The 27321-nt window shown below is 39.5% G+C and overlaps 1 protein-coding gene across 4 annotated transcripts in view; it reads right to left on the reverse strand.

Moving 5' to 3' along the window:
- Positions 1-27321, reverse strand: part of SWT1 (SWT1 RNA endoribonuclease homolog) — a 42040-nt gene that overhangs the window by 1200 nt on the left and 13519 nt on the right. For 3 of the 4 annotated variants that reach the window (XM_055724605.1, XM_014283292.3, XM_005443318.4), the window contains 7 exons: positions 26611-26762; positions 25207-25345; positions 23863-24008; positions 22298-22506; positions 20510-20638; positions 8207-8273; positions 7253-7317 (listed from right to left, as the gene is read on the reverse strand). In XM_055724605.1, coding sequence (XP_055580580.1) covers positions 7253-7317; positions 8207-8273; positions 20510-20638; positions 22298-22506; positions 23863-24008; positions 25207-25345; positions 26611-26762 — 907 coding nt within the window. Of the gene's footprint in view, positions 1-4; positions 1860-7252; positions 7318-8206; positions 8274-20509; positions 20639-22297; positions 22507-23862; positions 24009-25206; positions 25346-26610; positions 26763-27321 lie in introns of those variants that run through there. The other variant, XM_027811213.2, reaches the window with a different exon arrangement.

Below are 27321 nucleotides of genomic sequence, written 5' to 3' on the forward strand. Positions count from 1 at the left end.
GGGGAACAGAAGATACAGAGGTTATCAAGACACAATGGACCCATTTTATAGACGGGAATCTTTCTGAATATTCTTTTAAAACAAAATTCAAAGGGATTCTAACACCACACTTTAACTCTCAAAACCAGAGAGTACTCAGTACCTCTGGAAATTCAGGCACATTTTTATCTTTATTACAGCAAAAGATCAAGTTTATGCCAGAGCTGGCTAACCATTATGTGTTCCCAGCTGCATCCTGCAATTAAATCTTTAAAAAGAAACAATCTAAAAGCCCCACAGCAGGCATGACTCGAGTCTTCTCAACCCAGAACCAAGCCTTCAGATATAAAACATTACTGTTTTTTACTGAATGTGTTTAAGCTGCAAGTCAACTATACGTTTCCTACAGGTTTATGTGCTGCAGATAGAAACAAGTTCCATCCACAGTTACAACACAGTCAGAGACTGATTTTAGGCTTCTGGGATAATCTCACTTCAACCTTTACCAGTTGCAGCTAGCCCTGTTCCTCCCGGCTTGCCCAACATCTGTAATTCTTCTAATAATCTGTGCAGTGTCACCAGAGAAAACATTTTACAAGTATATGCTCAGACAAGTTAAATATTGTTTGAATTAGCTAGTCATAAAGGGCCGTACAGTCACACATTCGATATGGGACACCTGCGCTGAGAAAAAAAAAACACTGGAAGAAACATTTTTTTGGAAATAAGAAGGCCCCTAAGCATGCATTTACAGTAACCACTGTGATTCCTGTTCTGGAACATATGGCAGGCTGGCAAACGGTGTTGAATGTTTAAATTGCAGCCACTCTAGTTCAACACATGAAAAGCCTTTCCAATTTCAGTGTTCTGAAAGCAAGCGAAACAAAGCCTCCATCCCTCAGAGTGCTTTCATAAATGTTGGCAACGTGACCAGATCCAGGATGTTGTTTCCCCGTGTCTCGTTAAATAAAAACCCCATGCAGACACTGAACCACTGCAAGTCTGCTGCAGTTTTATTTGCTCACAGTGTGACCCGTCTTCCCTGCGCAGTTTGCCTTTTTCCCAGCTGTAAAATTGCCAAAATACCTGCTCTTGTTTTTCTGTTTGAACTTGGAATTAGATGATAAAATTGGTTAAATGGTAAACGGCAAGAAAAATACCAAAACCCTCAATCCTGTACTTGAGTATTTGGCAAGCACATTTGCTGTTGCACTTGGGAAGAGAGGGGAAAAAAAAAAAATCAACCACGGATAAGGCAGTTGAATTTTAAGAGTTTAAAAAATGACCTCGTGCATAGGTAAAAATTGTTATTTTAAATAATTAGCACAATTTTTTATGTTCTTGCTCATATGAGCATGATGTGCAAGAGGCAAATATTCCCCTTCACCCGCCTGGGGGCAAAGGCGCACGCACTCTGCCCGGCATTACACATCCCTCCCGTCTGCTCGCACCCTCACAGCGGCCCCTCTGCGCACAAGGGACCGCCCCGCCCCGATGGAACAGCAACTGCCCCACACATTACCCGTGGGTCCTTCCTGCAGGCTCTTCTCTGGTATTTGCAACCAAACGTAACCTCTGAGAACCAGCAGCTACTAGGCATTATTCGGTGCTTTTCTGTTAGGAAAGTGGCTACAAAACTTGAACCCAGTGGTCCTGACTCAAAATACAAAGCAACACAATTCTGAACTAAAAAGGGATATCACAGAAGATAAACTATGCAGTTATGGTGTAATCAGAAAGGCAATTTCCATAAAATTCAAGAAGTAGCAGTGACTTCCGCTCCAAAGCTGCAAACCCCAAGGATTTCATATGAACACTTTCAAACGGCCAACCTGCAACCCGGCAAACAGGCAGAGCTCCTCTTTGCTTTCCGTTGTATTCTGTAAAGGTAGTTTTTAAAAAAAAATCGGCATTGAAAAGTCACTTACATCAGCTTTCTTAACAGAATAGGGAAGGTTCATTTCAAGCTGTCTTTCATATAGTTACATATAATGTATTTACACACAAAAATACATCTCTTGACTACAATGATGTATTATTTAGACTTTTGTTTCAGAAGAGGAATCTACAGCTGATTACACAGAAACCATCCTGTAACTTTGCTTTTCCAAAAGATCCTTTCGCAAAAGGCCTTTGGAAAGATACTCCTCCAAACCAGGAAAAAAAATGCAGGGTTAAGTGACATGAGTGCAGCCTGAGGGCTACCAGACCAGCCTCTGAAGTAATTTTTAGTTTTTTTAACTATGCTGAGCACAAATTTACACACATTATTTTCTTTACACCTGTATTGATACCGATCTATACTCAGCAGCTGGATTTGTTAGGTTGGGTTGGGTTCCCCCCCTTGATCAGTTTCTTTTAATATGTATAGGTGGTGGCCTGACCCAGGCTGGATGCCAGGTCCCCACCAAACCTGCTCCATCCCCCCCCTCCTCAGCTGGGCCGGGGGGGGGGAAATGTAAGGAAAGGCTGGTGGGGTGCGGGGGGGCAGGGAGATCACTCAGCAGTTGCTGTCGGGGACAAAACAGACTTGGGGAAATCAGCTTAATTTGTTACACACACACACACCCCCTCCCGCTGTCCCTGCCACTGCTGCCCCTCGGGGGGCTCATCACACGCTGCCCCAGCCTGGGTCCCCCCCGCGGGGTGCAGCCCCCCGGGCACAGCCAGCTCCAGCCTGGGCCCCCGTGGGGTCAGAACTGCCCCCAGCCCCCGGCACGGGCTCCTCTCCCCACGGGCACGGCCCTAGTCCCCGGCTCCTCACCCCAAGGGCTGGGGGCATCTCTGCTCCGGGCCTGGAGCCCCCCGGCCCCCCCGCCCCGGGTGCCAGCGCTGCTGCTCTCAGCTGTTGGCACTCTCTGCCTCAATCAGCCATTGTCCACCGGCACCGAGGGGCTCGGCCTGGGCCAGCCGCGGGTCTGTCTGGGAGCCGGCCGGCATGGGCTCCACTGGGCACGGGGGAAGCTTCTGGAATCTTCTCTCAGAAGCCACCCCTGTACCCCCTGCTACCATTGCCACACAAACCCAATACAATATGTATTTTTTAAATAGAATTCAAACCAAGGGATGCCTTTAAAAGGACACACACCATACCTTCCCCCAGTGTTTTTTGCTCTCACAGCCACCAAAAGCTTGGCAGATCAGCCCAAGAGAGCAGGAGATGAATCCTATCACCAAAAGCAGTCTAAATGTGTAACGTTTCTCCAGCAATAACCTATAGCACTGGCACAGCTACCCTGACGAACAAACATCCATTCTCCCGATGAATGAGTGCCATTCATCAGCGACAACCGTGCCTCGACTCAGTTTCGACACGGCAGAGTTCGGCGCTACTGGGCAGCCAGTAGTAAGCGCACAGTGTGCCCACTCGGGCTGTCGGTCTGCGTACGGGACAAGAGTGAACATGGGGACACCTCAGCAATACAAACTACCAAACCTCTGCATCAGTGAGTGCCTTGACAGTTTCCAAGAAGAGCTCTTAAAAACTAGTGCAGAAAAGTATCTTGTTTGAGACATGAATATTTCATTATCTTTATCTCAATTAAAATTTTCCCTGTATCATGCTAGTGGCCACTGAGTGATGGTTAAAATGGTAAATAGCATGGTACAGCACACAGTTTTATACCTCACAACAATGCAACAGGTTAATTCAAATGTAGTTACTACAGTAACTAGAAATAATGTTACAGGTCAAAAGAGACTGTTTCTGCGCCCTCAAAAACACACTGGTGCATACTGGATTGCAGGTAACTTCCACTGAAATGTGGGACCAGTGTGGGACAGCACGCTGCGCCAGGCCAGCAGAAAGGGATGGACACAGGCACTGAGAAGGACTGGCGATGAGCAGGAAAAGGGGTAAGGGTTGCAAACCACGCATGGTACTCAGGGAGGGTGGCCGCCAGGCTTCATCTCTACAGCCTGTGTCAGGACGATAAACCAAGCTGTTGCTCTGACCACCCCACACACGACACGGCCCCACGGCTGGCAGGTCTGCCCTCCCTGGCTGGCCCGGGAACGCCTGCCCGCAGGGACGGAGCACGCCGGTACCGCTGGGCCAGTGCCCGTTCTGACCCCAAGGCATTGGCGTCTTCCCAACCCCTGCTAACACAGTGACCCCCACCTCCTTCGCTAGTTTACTGTAAAGTAGATGGACCAGGTGGAACAGCAAAAAAAGGGTGTGAAAGTCACACATAACTTTCAAGTGATCTGCTTAGATGCCCAGGCCTCCAAACAACATATTTTCTTAGTTCAGACAAGATCATAGGATTGCAAACCAAAGCCTGAAAAATTCTTTCTACTACTTACCCTTTACATCAAATTGTCATTTATTAAATGATAACAACTCTTCACCACTCAACAGGGAAAACTGAAAAGCCTTGAAAAGTACTCAACAGGTAACCTCACATTAGCTGCTTGCCATAAAAACTACAGTGACCTCTCTGAAACTCTTCCTGCAAGCCAGCAGCCCTGCTGCCCACAGCGCGCGCTCGAATGGGGAGGGAGGGAGGAAGAAACAAGGCCTTGAGCTAACCCTCCCTCGAGCTAACCCTCCCTCAATCCACCTAATTCCGCTGAAGCGGCTCAGGGCTGGGGTGTGTTCCCACTGTTCAGAAGGCAGAAAACTTCCTATCAATTAAGAAACCCCCCCACCAGGCTAGGATTTTCATAAAACTGCTTCATGAAGCCTGAAGAATCCATACGAAGGAAGAAACGAGCAGCCAGGCCTGCCCTTTCTGTAATCCCGTTCCCTCCCTCGCATCCTAACAGGGACGTTACTGTGACAGATCTGGCTCAGTACGATGGACATTTTGTGCCTTGTTTCAGGGCTTCGCTCTCGCCACATCTCAGGCTCTACCAATACAAAGACAGGGGATATGTGGAAGCAACGAGGGGGGGAACCCCACCGAAAAAGCAGAGGTCTTAGGTCAACACTTCTCCAATCTAAGAGGGGAAGACTGGAATCTACCAGGTGACTATGCAGGCAAGTTCAGGGAAAAAAAATAAATTTACAAAAGTCACGTAAGCGTTTCTAATGGAAAAAACTTATTTTGTGAATTTGTTGAAGATGCAAGAAATTGTCACAGCAGATCTCTGGGGCAGGGTCAATCTTTTTGTTCCGTTTATACTCCTAAAGATCTTGAGCCTCGTCCTTGGTTGGCATCTTCTAAATACTACTGTGATACCAAAGCCTATAGTACCACTTAGGGATACAAAAGCAGTGAGAATCGTGCCTGTAGCCTTGACTCCAAGTAGTCCTTTTCTTTCCTCAAATAAGAAGAAACCCTTTGGATCAAAAATTGAAGACAAGAGTATCTTTGGTGCATCCTGAAAAAGGAACAGTCAAGAGTACAAATGTTCTAGACAGGAATTTATCTCCCAAAGAATTCAGAAGGCAGGTTGAAGCAAAAACGTTCGCTGGTAATTGAAGCAAAGGGAAACATTTTGTTCAGCGTGTTTCTGCCAAAGCACAAGTAATTCAGCCTGCCTTAAAGCAGTCTCCTTCTCTATGCCTTCGCTCTTGGTACATCTCTTTTTAATTGAGTGCTTTTAAAACCTCATTTAGCAACTCTACTTTACTGGGTGGAGTCATATTTTATTTCACTTCTGAAATACCAAATAGTTTCATTGTTGTAATAACTACGAACAACAATTAGACCTAAGCAGTACTTTGAAAACCTGTGGATTGAATTTATAGCAACAGATCTTAATCTTTGCTTCGTTTGCTTTGTATGTTTTCAAAAGACATAACTTAGATGCAACAAAGATGTCACCCTCCCCCTGCATTGCTCACCCAGCAAAATCAAAGTTCTGGCGAGAACATTGGTTTTGTCCATGAAATCTACCGTGGCATACAGAATTCACAAAAATGGTCCAAGTTCTCAGGCTTTCTGATAAAATATGGACCTAGGCACATCTTTCAAACACCAAGAAGCAGCAGTTCCCCTGCTACCCTTAGCACAGTACCAAAGGCTGTACGTACGCTGTAGATTTCATACAATGATGGAGATGTCCAGAAATGTCTGAAAGTGTGAGAACCACAGAAATGCTGGCCATCAACTCAAGACAGTTAAGTTTCAAAACTACTTTTCTCTGCTGTTACATAGACTGAATCTCTCCCTCCCTGCATAACTTTTCTCCCGACCTAGCAATGTGCACTTTCAAACTCAGAGATTTGGGAAACCAGTATCAATCCAGGCAAAGGAAAGCTTTTTAGAATAGTCTACGTACTCAGATTAAAATAACCTGCAAGCCTTTTCCACAGCTGATGGAACCACGCTTCGTATCCTGGCAAGTTTTACAGTTAATCCATACCCATACAACAGCAACATAAAAAAAAAAAAAATTACATGTCTTATTACGCACCTAAGATCTATTAAAAACATTATGGCATTTTAAAAACCTCACAGAACCTGGGTTTACAAGCCCTCAATTACACAAATTCAGAAATAAACCTTTTATGAACCAGAAACTTTACCGTGAAGAACTGTAAGGCTTGCATGACACTCATTTTTAGATCAATGTTTTCAAGGCCTTTACCTCAGCTGTACAAGAGAACATTTTTTTCCTGTGACCAAACTGTAAAAAACCTCTGAAAATGTGAACAGGTACTTGGAATCTTAACATTTTTTTTCTCTTTTTTTCTAACTGTACTTTAAAAAGGCTTAGTAACATACAATGGCTTAATTTATGACTTTAATAAGGAAGGCCACGATGTAGCACAGTAACTGCAGATGTGCCCAGCTTTCATGCTACAGTTCAGTCACTTGAATCACCTTGAGAATTGCAGGGTTTTTTCCTCTGCTGATTTAAGCGAAGTTCTCATAATAACAAGTTCTGTTACAAGAAATACCTCACCAGAACAGAATTTCAGTTATAATCAAATTCATTTAAATACAGTTGCATGCTCTAACCTACCTTACAATGAATGCTGACCTATACCAGCTCTGTCTGCCACTAAGCCGTGAATTCAAAACCAGTAGAGGACAGAGGAACCAACATCTTGCCTCAAACAGCTGAAAATCACTGTGGAGATGCTAATGGCTCATCTCTAATTTAATTTCTGTCCTCTCCTACTCTGCTGGAATGGTAGGTCATTAAAAAAGCTGAGGGGAGGGGGGGAAGGAAACATTCCCATTCATCTTCCCTATGCCCCTCTTACAAATGACAATTTTTTATTTATCCAAACTATTTCTCTTATGGCACCTTTGGTTAATACAGTACATGCTAAAATGCTGTCTCAAAACCCATCTGATGTGGTCAGTAATTGGCTTACCGGTATATCTTCTGCGAAACACACTCATAAAGCTCCTCAGCAGTGAATTTTATACTGTTGTTCATCTAAAACAGAGAGCAAAGAATTAACACAGTAATTTATCAAGTATCACACCCCAATTAAAATTATAGAGCTAGTGTAACAGATATGGCTAATGTATTACCTAAGAGGCTCTCAAGTTGATATATACACAAGTCATGCTATGTATTATAAAATTAAATATTACAAATTAATAATCATGATTTTATATAATGGGAGTGATAGGCATCACTCCATTTTCTAACCATTTCTGCACAACTCTAAAATACTTTGTATAGTTCTTTCTCCCCTCTTCATTTACCCTAAAGTTCTATAGCAAATGAAGTTCTGACTTGTGTTAATTCCATAAATACATGTACAAGCCCCAAACCCAAATATATTTTCCTGTACAGGAGGGGACTGCAAATCTGAAACACGTAACATACTAAATGGAAAAATACTGCTCTTTTACTACAAACATACAATGCAATTTCTCTTCTTAAAACCTTTCAGCACAAATTAGTTAAAACTCCATGAGTAACTGGTAATTTCAATTTATCTTTTTTTCTCAAACTGCAGTCAAAATTCCCCATAGAACTACGTAATGCAACGTACTCTCCCTCTTCTTAAAATAACTAGATTAGGAATGTTTTGGTCACCTCAGCTTCAAGCCTTTATACTCCTGACAGCGAGTCATTCACAACAAACGAGCGGTCAGAAAGTCATGCAAGCAACTCAAATACCAATAGAGATTCTAGTAACTTTTGGTAGATGCCAACCAAAAATACACATTTTTATGTCCAAAGCCTAATGAATAAATCTTCAAAATTCTAGCTTAGTGGAAACACAATGACGAGATGGCTAACCTCGTAACTACTTCAAATAAAAAACTGTTTCTGAAGTGTTTCTGCCAAAACATTAAAGAAAACTTCATACCTCATTGCTTATGAGGAAGTTATAGAGGGTCCAAATATCTTGGAAACTACTAGTTGGGGTCAAAATTCTGAAAAAGAAAAGTTTTGGATTTTTTTTAATCAAGTATAAAAGGATTCTATGGAAAAGTTAAATTTAAAAGAAGTCAGAAATGCTCCATGGGGAAAAAAAAAATATAATTACATTCTTTAAACAAAAAGGAAATTATGATCTTTGAAGAATTTTCCCTTCCACTCCTCTGAAAGAATTAAATGAGCTTATTATTTCTGTAAGGACTTTCTATGAAGGTTTTTCCTCATTAAAAATTCAACTGATGTTTTTATGAGCAACTTCACTACACAGACAGGAAGAAACCCAGTAATAATTAAAAGCCTTTTGTTTCACATAAGCAAAGCCTGATGTATTAATGCAGAGCAACAGAAAAGTGACATGCAATACAAAATTTTCCCACACTAGCTAAAGTTTTAACTTTTTTTATTCCCTCCAATATGCTAATGTACAGCTCAAATGCTACAATTTACATACCATTTTTGCTACTTGTAATAATAATGAATTCCCACCCAATACTGTGAAGTGAAAATGGGATTTGACAGCTGAAGAGAGGTGTCTTTATGAAGAACCTAGTATCATGTGAAATAGTGGTATTTTATTCAGACAGAAATGCATGCAGCAGCCAGTGACATTTCAGTCTTCCCCAAAATCTAGTCCTTGTTCTCCACGTTACAAGTGGAGATACCTTCCGCGGAAGAAAGCATGAGCTTTGGTCTCTGTAAGGTGTCATAAAGTTCTGAGAGATGTACACCCTTTCCCACAAAGCTCCAGAAATAATGCAATAAGGAAGTGATTCTCTCAAAACATTAATTATCCTAATCTGTTTAAGCAGATATAATTCAGTTATGTCTCAGTGTAACTTAATTTGCATTCACTAGGGAAAAATGGAACCCTATAAACACTGGAAAATGTACATTAAAATCTACATTAAAAACCATATAACACTTTACACACATTAAAAAGTGCTGATAAAATTCTGCCTTATGTTATAGTTTAAGTATGGAAATAACTATTAAGAAAATGACTGGGTTTAGGGAAAAAAAAATTGAAAACACCCATCTTTTTTGGGAAGCTCTATTTACTTTCCCATGGGAAAGTGCCCAAATTCTCCCCTCCCTCCCCTTGCAAGCTGTAAGCCTTTATAAATGAATTAATTAGGAATTGAAAAAAAACAGAAAACTAACAGTAAGTTAAAAATCTCAGTTAAAAAAGACCCTGTACTTTCAACAGGCTAGGAGACCTTGGCACACCACAGGATTTATTGTAACTAGTAAGTCCACTGCTTATTTTCATCATGATTCTACACAGGAATTATTACTGTTACAAAAATTAGTCACACACTCTTTCCCCCTTCGTAAGAAGACGCATGCAGAATTTTCTTCTTAAACTAAAACTGTTAACCTGCCAACTAAAAGTCAGCAAGAGAACCAGTTGGCTAGTTCTCCTAAAAATACCTCAAAGCCTTCAACTGCTACCTCAGTGAGAAAGCTATCAGCTTTGACAGCGTAAAACCCCAGCAGAGACAATTTGGCAAGCATCCTCGGAAACGCTGGGAATCTTGGCAGCCTGAATTGCATCACAGCTAAGATTCCCACCGACCAGCTCCATGTAGCCATTAGCCAGCAACCCTGTCTGCATGGGACAATACATCAGCTTTAGCTATCGCATCAGTCATCTGCAACATAAATAGAGTATACTCAAGCCTGGGAAAGTGTGATTTCTATTGCCGATGAATTTGTACCACTCTGTCTTTTATTTCATGGAAAAAGGAGGAAAGTTTCCATGTCTGTTTTCATAAAACTGAATGCAGAACCATACAAAACATAAAAGGAAAGATGTCACTGGTAACTTCACCTGAAGGCCATTACGTGTTGCTACACAGTACGTTGGGGCAAAGTATGTTCATCACTGTTTTTCCTACTGTGCCCAGGACACATACACAAGGGTGCTGGCTAAGTGAGACGGCTGCCACAGTTGAGCTGCTGGCGGAAAAGCCAGCCAGGTAAGCTTTCTGGAAGAAGGACAGAGGGTGGGGGGAAAGGGCAGCTGCTGAGAGAAAGACCTGCAGTAATTATGGCCTCCTGGATTTTGTGGAAGATAAATATATGTATGAGCTACAGAAGGTGAAGGAAAAGCCCGAGAGCAGAGCAGAAGGCAGGACTAAGTGGTGCTGCCTTTCCCTTTGACTATACCACATCTCCACATGGCTACTGCTGTCCACCAGAGTCCCAACTTCCCAGGGCAGAGAAGTGGCTAGAAACTTCACGTTTCACTCCACCCTTCTTAGCAAGGCTACATCTAAAGAAAACCAGTTGGAAAGTCCTATTTTCAAAGCACATTAGATTGTAATTTCACAGTCATTTTTAAACTCCTGGTTTTGCATGGATCTTTAATTGTACTGTGAGTATGAAAGCAGCCAACACGCCACCCACATTTCCTTTCCCTCCACAAACATAAGCAAGAAAGCACCAGCACCACATACACAGTTATTAGGTCTCTTCTTACGGAAGGGCACACTTTTCAACTATTACTAGAGAATCTGAATCTTGACACCAGTTAGGATGCTGCAGACTTACAAATTATTCCATTGATGCTTCCCAGACTGCACACTTCAGGCAATCAATAAGATAACCCTCACCACTCTCCGTGTTCAGTTGTCAGGATCAAATTGGAAAATATATTTATTTTTTTACTGGTGACCAAAGCATACTAGCGAACAGCTACCACTATTGGTTTAGCTCACTACAAGTAAAATGTGTAAATAAGCATACAAGTAACTTAACGTTAAATCCTGTAACTTATTTTATGGTGCTTGCTTGGATTATGACAACAATTGCTTCTGCGTTCATAACACAAAAGGAAAAGTCTGACATTTGGCTCAAAGCTTTACAATATCTTCAAATAAAAGACATTTGTTATTTTCAAGCAAGAACCATTGCTACACACGGAGTACTGAGAAGTTGGTGAGAGAAGAGCTTGCACCGTAACTTCCCCCACAAATTCTTAACAGGTCAGCATTCATAAAACAAGCTTACTGCTGTTTTCAACTAAATACGAACTGGAATACAAGCTCCAGCCTTGGAATATATTTTACTGCAGAAAACTGTAACACATTCCTGTCTGCAGAGAAGTTATTCCACACCACTGCTACTGTCACCACTTTACGTCCCTTTCATCTCCTGTAGCCACCATTCTGTGTGACAGAAAACAGACATTTTAAGAGATGATGTGCATTGGGAAATCTGGACATGTTTGTATGCACATTCACTCTGCATCTATTACTCCATTAAATCAAGCTGATCTCCTTTTCATCAAAGTCCCTCAGTGAAAAAGAGTCTGCCCCAGCTACAGAACACCCTCTAAATAAATAATACATGAAGCAAACGGACTCTTACATAAAACTCCTCTAACAAGCAATCTGAATCTCAGTATCATGAGCACTGCATTATTAACCACTGCTTCTTCTCCTCTCTCAACATGACATCAAATGTATTTCAAAAGCAGAGGGTGGAAATCCACTGAATCACTTTGCCTTTCCTATCAGCACAGCCATGCAAAACCAAACAACAAACAACCCCACGTTAGGTACTTCAACTTTTAGTTAATCCAAACATGCTCTAAGGAGGTGTTGGCAAGCGTGCTGGGTGACAGGAAAGCTGGATTGCCACTAAAATGCAGTTTATTGATCAAGCTAAAAGCTATAGTATGGTTCTATGCAGTTTTCTGAAAATATTTAGTACATGAGGTAGAGAAGAGCACGTCATCGAAAGACACAAAAAGTGACTATGGGTACCAGCTACAAAACAGAGGTGAGCTGTTCTTGGGGCAGAAGGGAGAAAGGAGAAGAGTCAGACTTAATGATCCTTATTTCATAAGCAATAGGGCTTCCCAAACCCCTCAGAACATCTCTTTACCTACTGTCCTGTCACTCATCTGATGCAAAATGCATGCACAGAATGTAAGATACAATAATCAAAACTGGAAATGCATAGGAAATAGCTCATGATGTGGTTGTTCCTCATTTGCACATAGAGAAGATGCGGGCAACAAGGAATGCTGCTTGGAAAGGATCAGAAAATTAACTTATCAAATAGAAGGAAAAACACCCAAACAACCCACAAGACAATCTGGCAGTGAAAGCAGGTCAGCCTGCCAGCTGCTCACAGACACTAAAATCCTGGGCAATGACAAGTAAAGCATACGGATAAAAGTCATACGAGACTACGTGGTAATCACTCCCAAATCTGGCCAAACCTCTGTATTTATCACACTGAGCCATTCCTCTTTTAACAGTTCTGTGTAATTGCTCGTGGCATAAGATGGGTAAGACTGTCATAAAGCATTAACCAATTCATAAGTTCACGTGCTTCATCAAAAAGGCATTTAACACTTGATTTTATATGTAAGTCAACTTAATCCACTAAAAAGCCCCATTTGACCTCACTGTCAGAATATCAGGGAAGGAAAAATATGAGAAATGGAAAACCAAAACTCCTACGCAGTTTATTAACAATGCCTCATTCCAGTGCACTGCAGCAAGGGGCTCAAACTGGTATTACAATGATCAACACACGCCAGAGTTCTGTTCACCATCAATATTGGGAAATTAAGGGGATTTTTCCCAAACCAAAGTCAAGTTCATGCTTTTTTCTATTGTGGAAGTACTTCAGATGTCAGATCCTAGTGCCAGTTTGTCTAGACGACTATTCTCTAGCTTTACAAGGTCAGAAAGGACCATGGCTTTTACAGCACTAACTCATTTATTCAAACTTTTCTGCTTTTTTAGGCTGGTTTAAAAGCAACAGGGCCTAAGCAGCACCCACAGCACCACCTCTGCCCAGCACCTTATTAAGTGCTGGCCAATTTCAGCAGTATTTGACAGAGACAGAGGTCTCGAAACTCTCTTAATTTCTTACAGCTCTCATGAAAATAGGCAGAGCGTAAAGGACAAATTTGGACCTTGGCAGCAGAGAAGTCTGCAGATAGTTCAGATGTAAGACAAGATAGCAAAGAATCCATGTAGGAAAGGAACTGCTAGAACTAGAAGAAAACCTTTTGTCAGATACTGCACATTTTCAACGATATTAGACATGATAATTAAACTAAAGGATACCATACTACAAAAAGATGAGCTTTGGAAATGCTATTACTGACGTAAAGTGGTTGTTTTCTTAGTGACAAGGGGATGTTTCCACATTAGTGTGGACCCCATGGGAGGGACGTTCCTCCACACAACACCTCCCCACAAGATGCCTTACAGCTCATCCAACTGTAAGCCTGCTCCCAGCTGCACCAGTCTGACTGTGCGTGGTCAAAAGGCTTCATGGAGGTTCTAAAATCCTCCTCTTGCTCACAATCAGTGAGTTAGGCTAATTATGTTACACACCTTGCTCAGAGATCAAAAGACAGCCGATGGGTAGCACCATCACCCAGATCGGCCGCTAAGAAGAGGGCACCATGCCCTCGTGTTGTGTAATGTTTCAATGTGGCATTTCCAACACCAGTTTCTCATTCATAGTAAATTCTGTTTACCTTGGAAAACAGCAAAACATCCAGCACTCTGAGGCTGAAATTTACATTTAAAGTAATTTAACTGTTCTCCTTCAGTGGATCAAGAACATAGGAGGTTTCACCTAAATAAATAAAAAAATAAAAATCAAGCAACTAGCAATAGGGAAGTCCGACACCTTTTGAACTGGGAGTTCATCTCCATTTTATTTGTGGAAGGAGACTTCATGTGGAGGAAGATTAAAAGTAAAGCTCAATCTAGAGACTTTATGATCAGTAATATTAGAAATCAGTAAATGCCATGGCAGTCTAAGAGAAGGGAGACAATTTTCTAACAAAACACCAAGTAAAAGAAATCTCAGTTCCTCCACTGACCAGATGAATAAAGTGGAAACAGTTTCTTTACATCTGTAGAATTCTGGTTTTAAATTAGTAAAACTATAGAAGTGATTTTAAATTGTTTAATCCCAAAATATTAAATTCAATGATCAGTTCTAATACAGTAATGCTCTCCTGCACTACTGAGATTTTTAAAAACTATACTTTTAATTTGCAAATGTTTATGGAGACCTTGTCTAAATCGGTGCTTTCCAAACAAACAAAATCACTGGGAATTTGAGAGAAATTCCATTTAGGTAAAATAATAGAAAAGCAGAATTCGAGTTCCTTACTGCAATAAGTAACAGATATTTTTACAGCTGATACTATATTGCTATAAATATTTATGAGTACTGTATCTAAAAGTATATGCTGTAAGTTGTGAGTGATTCTAAAGCTGGCATGCGAACAAAACAATTATTTCTTAATGAACAGTTGTTTCTAGGTTGATTTTTCATCTATCAATTCACCAAAGGCTAAACTTTCTTGTTCTTTTCTGTTCAGAAGGATTTCTTATCTAAAAGTAACATGGGCATGAAACATGAAGACATGAAAAATTATCTAGGGATGCCTGTAAACCTTTGAATCGGAAGTTATATTTAGCCAAAGGAAAATGTTGGCTAATGTAAACCCCTACAGATACATTTAAATGCTGCTGCTGAAGTCTTTGAAAGGGTAAGAAAACTATCTGTATCCAATATTCCAATCAGCGTGTTCACGGGGAGATAGAAGAGCAGCAAGACACAAAATAAGCTGATGACTGATCATGAAAACCTACAAGTACTTCCAGCCTTCTGCTGGCATCGGTGCACACAGTAATTTCAACAGGTTAAGAAAGAAACACATCCTGCATGCAGAAAGTGGAGACAAGTTATGATGTAACTTAAGTATAGAGTCATATACCTCAAGTATATATACCCCTCCAGCAGTAATACTTTGAAAGGCATTCCGCACTTCTTAGATCTGTAAGCGTTAATTATCTGTGGTGAGTACTTAAACCTCTCTTCTCACCAAAGATCTTTCAAAGGGCCCGAACATCTTCCAGCAGAATCAGTGAAGAATTTCTAACTGGTGAAAGATTTGGCACAAACTTGAAAACCCTGAGCTGTAGAAATACTTCTGTTGCCTCAAAGAGCCACTTGAAACCCAAGAAATTATTTTAAATATTTTTAAAGATAATTTATTTTAAAGATTTAGAAGACCTTAAATTAGGTCCCCTAATTTACTGGTTCCAAATAATACCCAACATGAATAATACACAACATAAATGTAGACGACCACTCAAAACTGTCAGAAATATTATTCAATCCAAAATTATTTTAAACCAGCATGGTTTTAGAATTTTACCTGAAGTATAAATTTCAGAGGTTTAATAATCTTTGTTCATTGCTAGTCAATGTAACATACATCAACATATATAATAAACTGCTGTCAAAAGTGGAAAGGTGTTTCATGCTCATTTTTTAAGTGAGTATCTCAAGAACGCACTGATACATCAGTTGCTGCAAGAATCAATTATATTTGATGAGACAACTAACACATATGTGCTTAAACACATTCCTGCTGCCAAAAGGAGGAGGTATGTTGTCCACAGCTGCTAATCATACTTGTTACTGTCTTCATTTTAGAGCTGAAGTGCTGTTAAACATTTATGGCATGCATTCCGCTATGAATGTTGTTAGAGGAAGAAGCAAAGATAAAATTAAAAATCTGTATAGTCTGGCAAAAATTACAAAGATAGGGTAAGATGCAAAAAGCTGTTAGTAAGACCTCTTCCATGAAACAGCTCTTTTTGGTTTGGGGATATTTTAGGCTTTTTTTCCTTTTTTTAATGCCTATATTTGTCATAAACATGTTCTGGTCACCAAGCCTGAACAGCTGTAGTGGTGCCACTAACGTAGTTTTTGTTTTGGGGTTTTGTTTTTGTTTTTTTGATGAGGAAGGGTATCATTACACACGTTTTATCTCAAGAAGTGTGACGGTGCTTTTATAATTGTTTTTAACAATCTGAAAATCTGAACTGTTAATGTGGTTCAACTTTCAATATAACTTACTTGTAAACCTTCCAAACTTTTATCACAAGACACTCTCTCTTCTTTGTTCTGGACAGCAAGGAATAGAAAGTAACATGGAAAACACTTGTATTTTATCACTAAAAGGTGTATTACTTCCAAATATTCAAGCTAAAACTTTTTCACTATTTCTCCAGATGTCTCCTTTTCTGCAACCATACCATTGGATTAACTGTAAGTCACTGAAAGGTATTTTTTCAAAAATCAAGAAAAAGAAATGTACTCTAAAATTCAGTTTTAGAAAGGCTGAGCAACCTAGGCAAAATGAGCCTCCCTCTCACCTTTGAACACTTCAGACTTTTTGTTTTAATGATCTGTAACACACATAAACCTACAATGATTCATAAATATGGCTTCCGACTCAGAAGTCTCAAACTAACTGAAATTCCCACACTCCAGACTAAACCAGAAGAGCTGATGGGCCAGTCTCTCTGCATTTCTTGCTCCACAATGCCACCTGCTGCAGATGTGCAGCACAAACTCAGAGCAGGCAAGTTTCCAAATGCAACCGTGCGGGAAGATTACTCCACTCCGAGCTCACCCTGGGTGCCTACATAGCGTATTTCAGTTTTGTGGTAGAAAAAAAACCTTAAAAAGTATGAAAGACATTTTTAAAGCGTTTCATCAGTGTTATTGAGTGTCACGGTAATCACCTGGAACAGAAAATAGCTTCTGTGTTTCAAACAGTCAAATGACAGAATCCTGTTTCTTTGCTTCAGATACTCCAATGGCTCTAATCAGGAAAGTACATCTTTTGCAAATTAGATTTCTCTGTTACAATGTTAGACACATTTTTATTTTTAAAGAGTTCTGCCGTAGTGGGAAATATGTGAGGTAAGTAGGTTTCACAAAAAGAAATACAAAATGTCTTCTGTTATCGCCAAAATGTTTTAATTATCAACTCTAACACAGAAATAATGATCTTGAAGCATCATATGCCTGCTAAATCTCATCCACCACATATATAAAATAATACCACAGGATTTCTTGCAAAAACTTTAGGACTGGAAAGAAAAATCCAAGTTTAGCAGTAACTTGCTTTATTAAAACAACTTTAGAGAAAAAAATAATCAGCAATGAAAATTAATTGATTACCACCAAGCTGCTCTAGCTCACGCTTCTACCTATATTTTTCTGTTTCTACATTCATATTTAGACCATTTAATTTTGGAAGATGCACAATGATTCTCTGAATGGATTTATCCTGCTATTAGTGTGCTGTGCAGAAAAATATCAGACCTAGAACTTTAGCTATAATACTACTGATGCAGGGATGGTCTTTTATGCTCACGTGAACATGCTATTTCTCATGAGTGTACCTTGAAGCTTGTTTGGGAATACAGAACACATTTACTGAAGACCTTTAATTAAAGAAATATTCTTCTGACCTTCATTTAAAAAAAATAGCAATGAAAACTTGTTTGGGAGTGGTCACAGGTGAAGCAAATGTCTGCATGATTCTATCATTAAAAAAAAAAGTATTCTACCAGTTACAGATAGAAACTAGCTCAAGTCCCAAGTGACAGAGCTCCAGACTTCTGAAGTGCCTTGACAGGTCAGAACTCACACTTTACAACAGGGATAACCATACATCCATGCTTGGCAGGACTGTTGTGACTATAGGGTAAGGACTGTGATCCTTCATAAAACGTTGTAATGAACATTGCCAAGTTTAAAAGTTCACCACTACAGCAGAAAGATAGAAAAAACACTTCTTGAAACAAATTATATGCTGATTAGATAACCTCTAACAAAGCCGTAACAGCCTACAACAGAAATGTAACACACTTCAATGTTTACTTAAAAGGCAGATTGTTAATGTGCAAGGCAAGGCCCAGCATCTGGATGCACCTATTTCACAGCTTTCTAACCTATCTGCAGCGGTACCACACAAAGTGTGCCAAGTGGTGGTGTTTTTTTCCAAATCAGATAGCTCCAGCCACTCAAGAGTCATGGCCTCTAGCACTTTAGGATGCTTACGGCAGTTACTGGAACTTTAACCACAATTACAAACCAGTTCCTACAAATACGCCTCAAAAACTGAGGAACTCCACAACTGCAAGAGTGACAATGTAAAGCAACCTTCCTAGCTGTTCCTGCCAGTGAATAAACTTCATCACTATAACAAAAGGACGAAGCTAAAGACTACACAGGAGATAGCTTATTCTTTCTGAAGCTTCATTTTTATTATTCTGTACTCTTAAAAAAAAAAAAGGCAGAAGGAAGACAGAGGGAATTATTGTCCTTCCTAAACTGAGACTTCAGCTGATTGATTGTCATTGTTACTAGTGGTAAAATCACCTTGAGGGGGGGAATTAGAGAAAAATTGGGTCCTAATAGAAGCATAGTATTACAGAAAGCTTTTTTAGAGTAAAATATAGCTCTCGCCTTCAGGATGGTTGGCATGCATGAAGTCTACATCACCACAATTCCCTAACCAACACATCCTGCCAGCTCAGCACGTGCTGATAGGAGTGACAGAGGATGCAGCAGAGAGGAGACACCACGGCCATGCTCTGTTGTGCTCCCTGCAGGAACGGGAGCTTGATGGCACCACCCAGCTGATAAGCTGCACACCAGTTGTCTCATGAAGAATCCATGAGATGTCCGTGGCTGCGCCAGCCATTGTGGTGAAACGACTTGCCTCAGATGAAATAATCTCACTGTAATACTAATGCACACCTCCACCTCAAAGTTACCTGCCTCCAGGGTAGTACTGCCCCTCACTGGGCACACGGGAGCAGTTGGTAGCAATGATATGTGTGATTACAGTCACTCAAGCTCCACCTAAACGTGATGGAAGTGGACTAGTCCTGGATTGAAATAAGTCCAGGGCAGGGGGGGATTGTCATCTAAACTCTGAATTACCCAACTCTGATTCAGTGTTCACAAAGCTAGGTCAAGATGACCCACTCTAAAGCTGTTACGAATGAAGGGACTTCTCATCACAGTGCTCAGCCCTGGGGAGCATGAGAAACACAGAACAGACTGTGAAAAGAACACCATTATCTAAGTTATGCAGAAAGAAGCCTTCAAGTGAGGAAAGTTCTGGCTATAAGAGGAAACAGGATGATAAGGTGTTGCAATCCACTGACATCAACAGAAAACTAGTTGAAAATAGGACAAAGATAATAGTGGGAGATCACAACCTCCAACTCAAACAGCCCCTGCGAACGAGGGCAAAACCCCGCTTGAGGAGCATGCGTAGTTAGTGGAGAACTTCAGCAGTGCGCTCTGAGGATGCGTAGTAATTTGCATTAGAAGCCAGAAACTTGTAACCAAACCTATGCACGATGAATAAATATGCAATATACTGTAAAGTGTAAAAAGTGGACAGATGAGGGGAGAAGTTAGGGCAAGACTCCATCCTAACTTCTGGGATCAGTCGACGGACGGAACCTGCCCCCTCCCCTCACTGGGACGCCTGTTGGGTAAGAACTTTGCCTTGGGCATGCTTACTAACTAACTCACACTAGCTGTTGTCAGTGATGATAGTTTAGTTATACGTAGTTTGGTTGTATATCATTTAAAGCTTGCTTTTGCAGTCTCTACCACCAGCAATCACGAACTTTAATATTGTCATGATTTTATATTAATGAAGAGCGTTAGTCCGTTAGTATTAATCCTTCATGGGCGCGAGCAGTTGCCAGCAGCAGGTAACACACCCAGATGAAGTGGGAAGTGCCCCTGAGGGGTCCCCCTGATGCTGCTGGCATGTTTCCCTGAACAAGTCAGTCAAATTGCCCTTGTCCAGGACTGTTCAGTGAAGGGTCCCTGTAACGGGACACTAACAGACTGGTTGGGCACAAGGGTCTCTGCTTTCCTGGGCACTGATAAGACAGATCAAACACCTGGGGCTGAGGGAATCTCCCCCTGCCCCTTCACATGACATTACGGCTGCCATACAGGTTTTGACCAAAATTCTATGCCCTTCACTAGATCAGAAATTTGCACCAAATCTGGTGGGTCTTGCATTTGAAAAAAAAACAACTTCTGAATTATTCAAAGTTCTTGCCATCAGAGCTAATGTATTAGTTAATCATGTCATAGCTCCAGTTACACTCTGAGCGGAGGCAAGCGGCTCATCATCAAATATTGGAAGACAAATCCCAAGTCATAAAAAAGAACATTCACTACAGGAGATATGAATGTCTGCAGTAATTTCTTATTCTTTTGCTACCAAGAATCATGTAACTAAGCACACATAATAAATTGTACTTTGGCACCAAAAGATTTCAGTGACTCTTCTGACTTTAGGTGACTGTTACTAGCTTTTGTAACTACCTTAAATGCTTACCTACTAATTCCTTCACGGATATCATTCACCGCTACCAACAGTTTCTGCAGACCTAAAAAAGCTTCTTCAAACGAAGACTTTGTAGTCACAGTTACTGTGCTGGGGTCCAACTTTTGGAAAATTTCAATACTAACATTAAAAAGAAGCAAAGAAGAGACATTGAAAAGAAGTTAATAAAAATCTTCAGAATTCAGAGAAACTCACTGTATGGCTATATTTTGACTACTAAAAAAACAAACAACCAAGGTCAAATGTAAACCTATATTAAAACCACATTATCTAAAATAGTCCTAGGATAAATGGTACAAAGATCATGCCCTACCATTGTACTTTTCTGCTTAAAGTTTTCCTTGGCAACTGTATTCTAAAACAGTATATTACCTTTGACTTAAATAGATTTAACAATAAACTTCACTTGAGAATGAAACAGTCTCTTCATGCATGACCTGAGTACACGTGAGTAAGTCTCTCTTGGAAGCAAATTGTTAGGTTAAATAAGCAAAATAATATGCTTTCCATCAATTTTCTAAGCAGCTTGATTTTCCAGATTTACTGGAATGGGCTTGACACCTTTCCTGCAATGGTTGCATCAGGACGATGAGTGCAGTGCACTCATGAATCGTTATCCCCACAGATGCAAGCTGAGTAGTATTTTCTGGACACGAGCAAGAAGAATGTGAAGTGACCTTTGATTCTAAAATGTTATTCTCCTTTCAAAGCATGGTCCCTAACAGGTGGCAAACGCCAACAGTTCAGATGCATTTTCATTATCAAGCGGTAAACTTGGTTTTTCCTTGATGCCTGTGTGAAACCTTCAAGATCAGGACTACTATCGCAGTGAGAGAACACACTGAGACTGTTCTCTGGTGCATATCTTTGGCTGACCTGATCACCACACCAAGCCAACTCCTAATCAGCTGCAATTCCAATTAATCTGCACTGGTGTAAGCCAAGAGGAGTATGCTGGAGCAGCTCTAGAGTGCATTCAAATGCCAGGGCAGAAATGGCATTGGTAGAGTTATTATCACTGTTTATTCGGTGAATCCTTAACGGATCACCAAAAAAATGGGGGGGTTCCTCTGTACTTGACATAACTCAAAGAGTCCTTCCTTTGAAAATATTTCAGTTAAGACTACAAAAAGAAAACACAGTATCTATTCAGATTTTGTGGTAGTATCCAAATGTATGACATCTGTGATTTTCAAGCAGTTTTTCAAAAAATAAACAAACTAAAAACAATGGTAAAACATCTAGATGGAAGGGAGTTTAATTTCCTGTAATTTTGAGGTTTTATGACAAAGAAAATTCATCACTAGATTCTGTATTTGGATTTTATAGAGTGAAGGATTTTGCTTAATAACAAAATTCATTGAAGTTAAAAAAAAAGTTTAAAATTTTGCATAAGCTAGTATACCTCCAAAGGATTTGGAAAGAAAATAACCACAAGAAAATATAAGAGCTTGAATGCCTCTTTCTTTTTATGGATAGAGATGAGATTTCCATGGGTGTCTCACATGTGTGGCTCTTACAGGGCTTTCAACACCATTCTCCAAGGCAACTTATTTCAGCCACTGTCCAGAAATAGAGCAGCAGACTGGACATATCACTGACTGCATCCACATAAAAATTTGCATGCTCCTACCTTCTTTGTTGACAAGTTGTGTGATTTTATTTCTTTTTGGGTCAACTTTGAATAATTAATAATATGTTCTTCTGTAAAATAGGGGGGGAAAAGTGTTTGAAAATTATGTAAGGTTATGTAGAAGTTCTGAACTTAGCATACCATACCTGTACAAGTTTATTGTATTCCATACACCTTCAAGGACTGACCAGATTTCCTGGTGCCTGTTTTCTTGAGCCACATGAAAGCTTGGATGTAACTTTTTTTCTTCAGAGTTTTGTAGATTTGGTGTCACTGCTTCCATTTTTTCACATACAGGGTTTTCTGAATGAACAGCAATGTCTTCTGATAAATTCTGCTCACTGTCTGACCTCACCTTATAAAACAGTTTAGGAAACAAATAATGAATGTATTTGGTTCCTAACTTAAAAAAGCTTGAACGCTTCTACATGTTTTTAAAGCAATGCTCAAAAAAGCAAGGCTGAACTCTTCTAGTCATAACCATCTTTATTACAGACTCTGCATCTAAAGCATCTCTCGGTCTTGGTCACCAAGTCTTTCTTCTATACGTATACGTTGGTATATCTACAGACAGGAAACCAAAGCAAAGGGAAACCCTAGGCCAAACTTCCCAGCATGGTGAGCTGCTATAAACAAGAACCACTTCTTACTCTTACTCCCTATCCCATGACTGATGGCATATTTTCCTCTGCAACAGCACAAAGTATTCATCTACTCATTCGGTAAACTGGTTCAGAAAATTTGTTCAGGTTAAACTGAAATGGATCTGGCACAAACTAGTCTGTATAAGGGCAGCTCTTGGTGAAGTCAAACACCTGTCAGGACAAGGAGAGGAGGAAGCAAGTTTTCAGACAGAAAGCCTGCTTCTTACGGCAGCACCATTCGCAAAACCAGGGGCTAAGTGGCGAACAGCAATGCACGCAGAGGTTACAGCACAGTAGACAACCAAGGTTCCCCAGATCATCTTTCCTCTCCTTGACCTTCTTTTCCTCCTTTCCCCTTCAACTTTCTCCAAAACTGAAAAGAACTTGTTACAGATATTCTGACCTGTATTCTTTCCCATACAGAGAAATATTTCAAGTCATCCATGCTCATTATTCCATTTTTTATGCCATTTCATATGGAATTAACAATAACCATAAACGAAGGCACTGAAACTTCTTCCACAGCAACTCAAGAGATGAGCGGGAAGACATATTTCTTGGAACACAAGAAAGTGTCAGGACAACCCCATTAACTATCACAAAGCACATGATATAAGTAACTCCCTCCATGTGTAGCACCAGAGCTACCAAGACAATGAAAGCTGAAACTGCACACCTAGGAACAGTAGTATTGGATCAATGTCAGAAGTATGAATGATGATTTTAATTGTAATCTTAAGGCTCTTTTCCATCAGCTATAAAAGCAGTAGAAAATGAAGATTTCTTCCTGAAATCAGCTAAATAATGTTTTTCAGTCACCCTCCCAATACTAACACATTTATATTAGGAAAAAAAAAAGCGGGGGGGAGCGACTACCAAGCACATATGTAAAGGCAGATAATTGCTACATGAAAATATGTTAAATTTAGGAGCTCTTAATTTTGAAAACAACATTGCCTGCAATAATTTGTTAAAATTATGGGAATAATTTAGAAATCCAAGCAGATTTGTAGTAGGAACATGGAGCGAGTTCACAAGCCCTTAGGTACTCCTAAAGCTCCCCTTACCTCCGTAAGTGTTTGGTATAGCCTATTCACTTCAGCATAAGCCTGGGGAAGTACACCATTGTAGTCTGACCTTGAACTGAAAGCATGGAATAATTTTTTGGATTCCTGGAGCAAGATACGCACTGTTGAGGAGTCAACTGGTTTATCTGGTATTTAGAAATTAATATGGGAAAATAATAAAAAATATTAGATGTTAGGCATCATCAATCGTAGGAGGCAAATTTTATACTCAAATATCTGGATTAACTGAAGCACCTAAAAAGCCTTGAGACTGTTGGATCTAGTGCTTCTGAACCATTTTCAAGAGAAACGTGAGAGGTGAAGATTTCTTACTACTTAATGAAGTCTTTCAGATTTACCTCAGGATCTGGTAAGAGGATCAACTGGCACAACTAAAATAATTCTGCAGAACAGCAATATCCCAGAAGAGGTGTATCTGTTACAATCGAATTCTTAGAGACATTTTAAAATAAAATGAAACAGTGGTGGGGTTTTTTGTTGTTGTTTTAAAAAACTCAAACAAACCAACCAAAAAAACCCCACCACCCTGACCTCATCATCTACCACATTAAGTAGCCTTTGCTCCTTCATAATTTATTTGGCAAATGCAGATCATTTGGCCACACATAACATGGTGGCTAAGGAGGGAGAAAGATTATTTGCTTTTTGAAAATGGTTCAGAGACTTTGTTGACCATTAGTATATAAATTCATTAAAATGTTTTTCCCCTGATTTTTGCAGGTATGCAAGATATGTGAATGAATTCTTACATGTCTGATAGTGTCAATATATTTGCTTTTACTATCTTTGTATAAAAAGTAGAAAGAAAAAAGCCAGCAGAATGCTGAATTACAAAAAGGAAAAAAACCAAGTGAGAGCGAAGCATTTCAGAAATAATTTTTGTGATTTTTGCAGGTGATATTTAAACCACCTGTGACCAGAGTTTGGGCAGACTTGATCTTGGCACAAGCTTTCTGTTTTCCTTTGTGTGGGGTGGGTTTTTTTTTGTTTTTTGTTCTTTTTTTTTTTTGGTATGTAATTCATGGCTCATCAATTTCAGTTCAACTCTGCCTTTAAGGCTACAAAAACAGTGTTGGGATTTTGTCACCCTTCCAGGGAATGGATTATGGATCAATACAAAAGTAAGTAAAACTGTCCAAGGTATGGCTCCATTTGGATAATCATAAATTGGAAAAAAACCAAAAGAGCAGAGAAGGATGGAACACATTACTATTTAAACATACAGAGTACGAGCCTTTTCAAAGTACCTACTTCTGTACCTGCTAAAGCTGGAACAGTGAGTTTTTTTACAAATTTACAATAAATGTTCTCAGAGATTCTTACCTGTACAAAGGTGTTCATAGAGACATTCAATGGTTGAAAGTAAACTCCTTGGCACAACATAACCAAAAACAGCCATCCAGTGTTTTTTATAACACTTCAGCAAGTTTCCTAATGTCCATGGTGGCTTCAGATACAGTATCTGAAAGATATGTTATAAACTCAAAGGCTGATTTTCATGTAGACATTTTCCCATACATTTCACAACTGCCCTATTCTTCAATAATGTTATGATTTGTACTTGCTGAGGTAGAATCTCAATGATTTCTCAGAAACAAGGCTAAATTCAGATCTAACAAGTTTATTAAAAAAGATTTGATACAGCAGCAGCATGGGTTAAAGAGTGATGCTCATGTAGAAGCATTCAATGTACAATAATTTTCATGATTTTTGGTTCCCCTTTCCTCAAACACTCCAAATACTCAAGTTATCTCTTAGTGTTTTAATGTGTTACTTGTGTACAAAAAGCCAGAATGGTAAATATGCCTTTCTCTAATATTGTTAAAAAAGTAAAAATAAACACACTTTTCCTAACTGTGACTATAAATACACAAAGTAATATATGCACATAGCAATAAAATTGGAATTTGTTACTACCAAGTGAAACCAGAGTTTGAAAACATGTTAACAGAAATCAACTAAGTTAATCAGAAGTGCCTAAATGCTTAACAGCTAATCAAAGCCCTATCTTTTGGAACAACAATCATCCCATGCAAATGATTTTCTTTTTTTAAAGCCACAGAGGCTTATCTGCAATAAATGTAAATTTCTAACTAACCCCTACCAGCTATAAAATACAATCTAAACCAAAGCATGGATTAAAGTGCCTTGTACATGAGTATTTCTTTTCTGTCATCAATACTTTTGATAAAAGTGAGGTTTTGGAAGTTCTTGTTAACACCCTTGGAGTTCTCCGTCTGCGTTGTAACCATTTTAGCTGTTAACAATTTTATCCACATGGTATCTAAAAACATCTGTTCAGATGGGGAAGAAGCGTCTGCAACAACAGTGCCTCTATGCAAGATAAAAAAATGATGGAATAATTTCTTAAAAAGATGCATTTACAATGCAGTGATTCAACCACGCTAGAAAACTCAAAATATAAATTTTAATGCAACCAATAAAAAAGAGTTCTGAAAATTCACACTGAACAGCCAACATCTCTGTTACCGTATTATTAAAAGAATTAAAATACTGCACAGTCATTACTGGTCAAATGGAATAATCTTGTTACAAAATGAAATAATAAAACTGAACACTGAACTGTTCACTGTCCATGAACTGTTGTTAATGAACTAGAGGACTTAGCTGTTTGGCTTAGCACAGGTACTAATATCATTAAAATACCAAGTATATTTACACCCTCTTAACACTTCAAATACCAAGCAAGATGACATAAGAAACCACCTCCATCCATAGGTTTCCAAATGCAATTTTCATTTCTGTCTCCAAAATACAAGATAAAGCTTCTCCCAAGTTCTTTTCAAGGTCTGGAAGTATATTTGGGAATCGTGCAGTAAGACTAGCATCAGCTCTTCCTGTTTTCTGATATTCTGTACCTGTCAAACCAATGATAATAAAAGGTACTTATTGCAACTGTTTCTATATCTAATTTATGTTGATAGTACACAAATAACTTGTTCCCATAAACAAAGACAGACTGCACTTTATATTTCTTCATAAAGCAGATGGGCTACATCTAATTAGGTTTCAAGTATTTCTAGTTATACCCACTTGTACTGTGGGTATTTTTAATTATGAGCTACTAACCAAGATTAATTTCCCCAGAGCATTATTCCGTTGTGATCTTACTCCACATTTCTTTTTTTCTTAAATAACTGAAGACTGTAACCCCACTGGCTCTATATCAGCAAGTATAAGAAGATAACTTTTTAATATTGTAAGATCTATTTGTATCTTTGGAAAAATGAACAAGCAACCGAAGAATCAAGTTCTGCTATTTGGGATGCAGGTAAAAGTGTAAGTATAAAATATAAGGCGTGATCTTAGCATACTGAACTTTACAACTACCAAGAATAGGACACAACCTGGCTACACTGGAAAAACCTCTTTTCAGTCCTAAAAAGTTCATGACACCTTTCGAATTACTATAAACAC

The sequence above is a fragment of the Falco cherrug genome, chromosome 12 (genome assembly GCF_023634085.1).
Source record: "Falco cherrug isolate bFalChe1 chromosome 12, bFalChe1.pri, whole genome shotgun sequence".
Taxonomy (NCBI): domain Eukaryota; kingdom Metazoa; phylum Chordata; class Aves; order Falconiformes; family Falconidae; genus Falco; species Falco cherrug.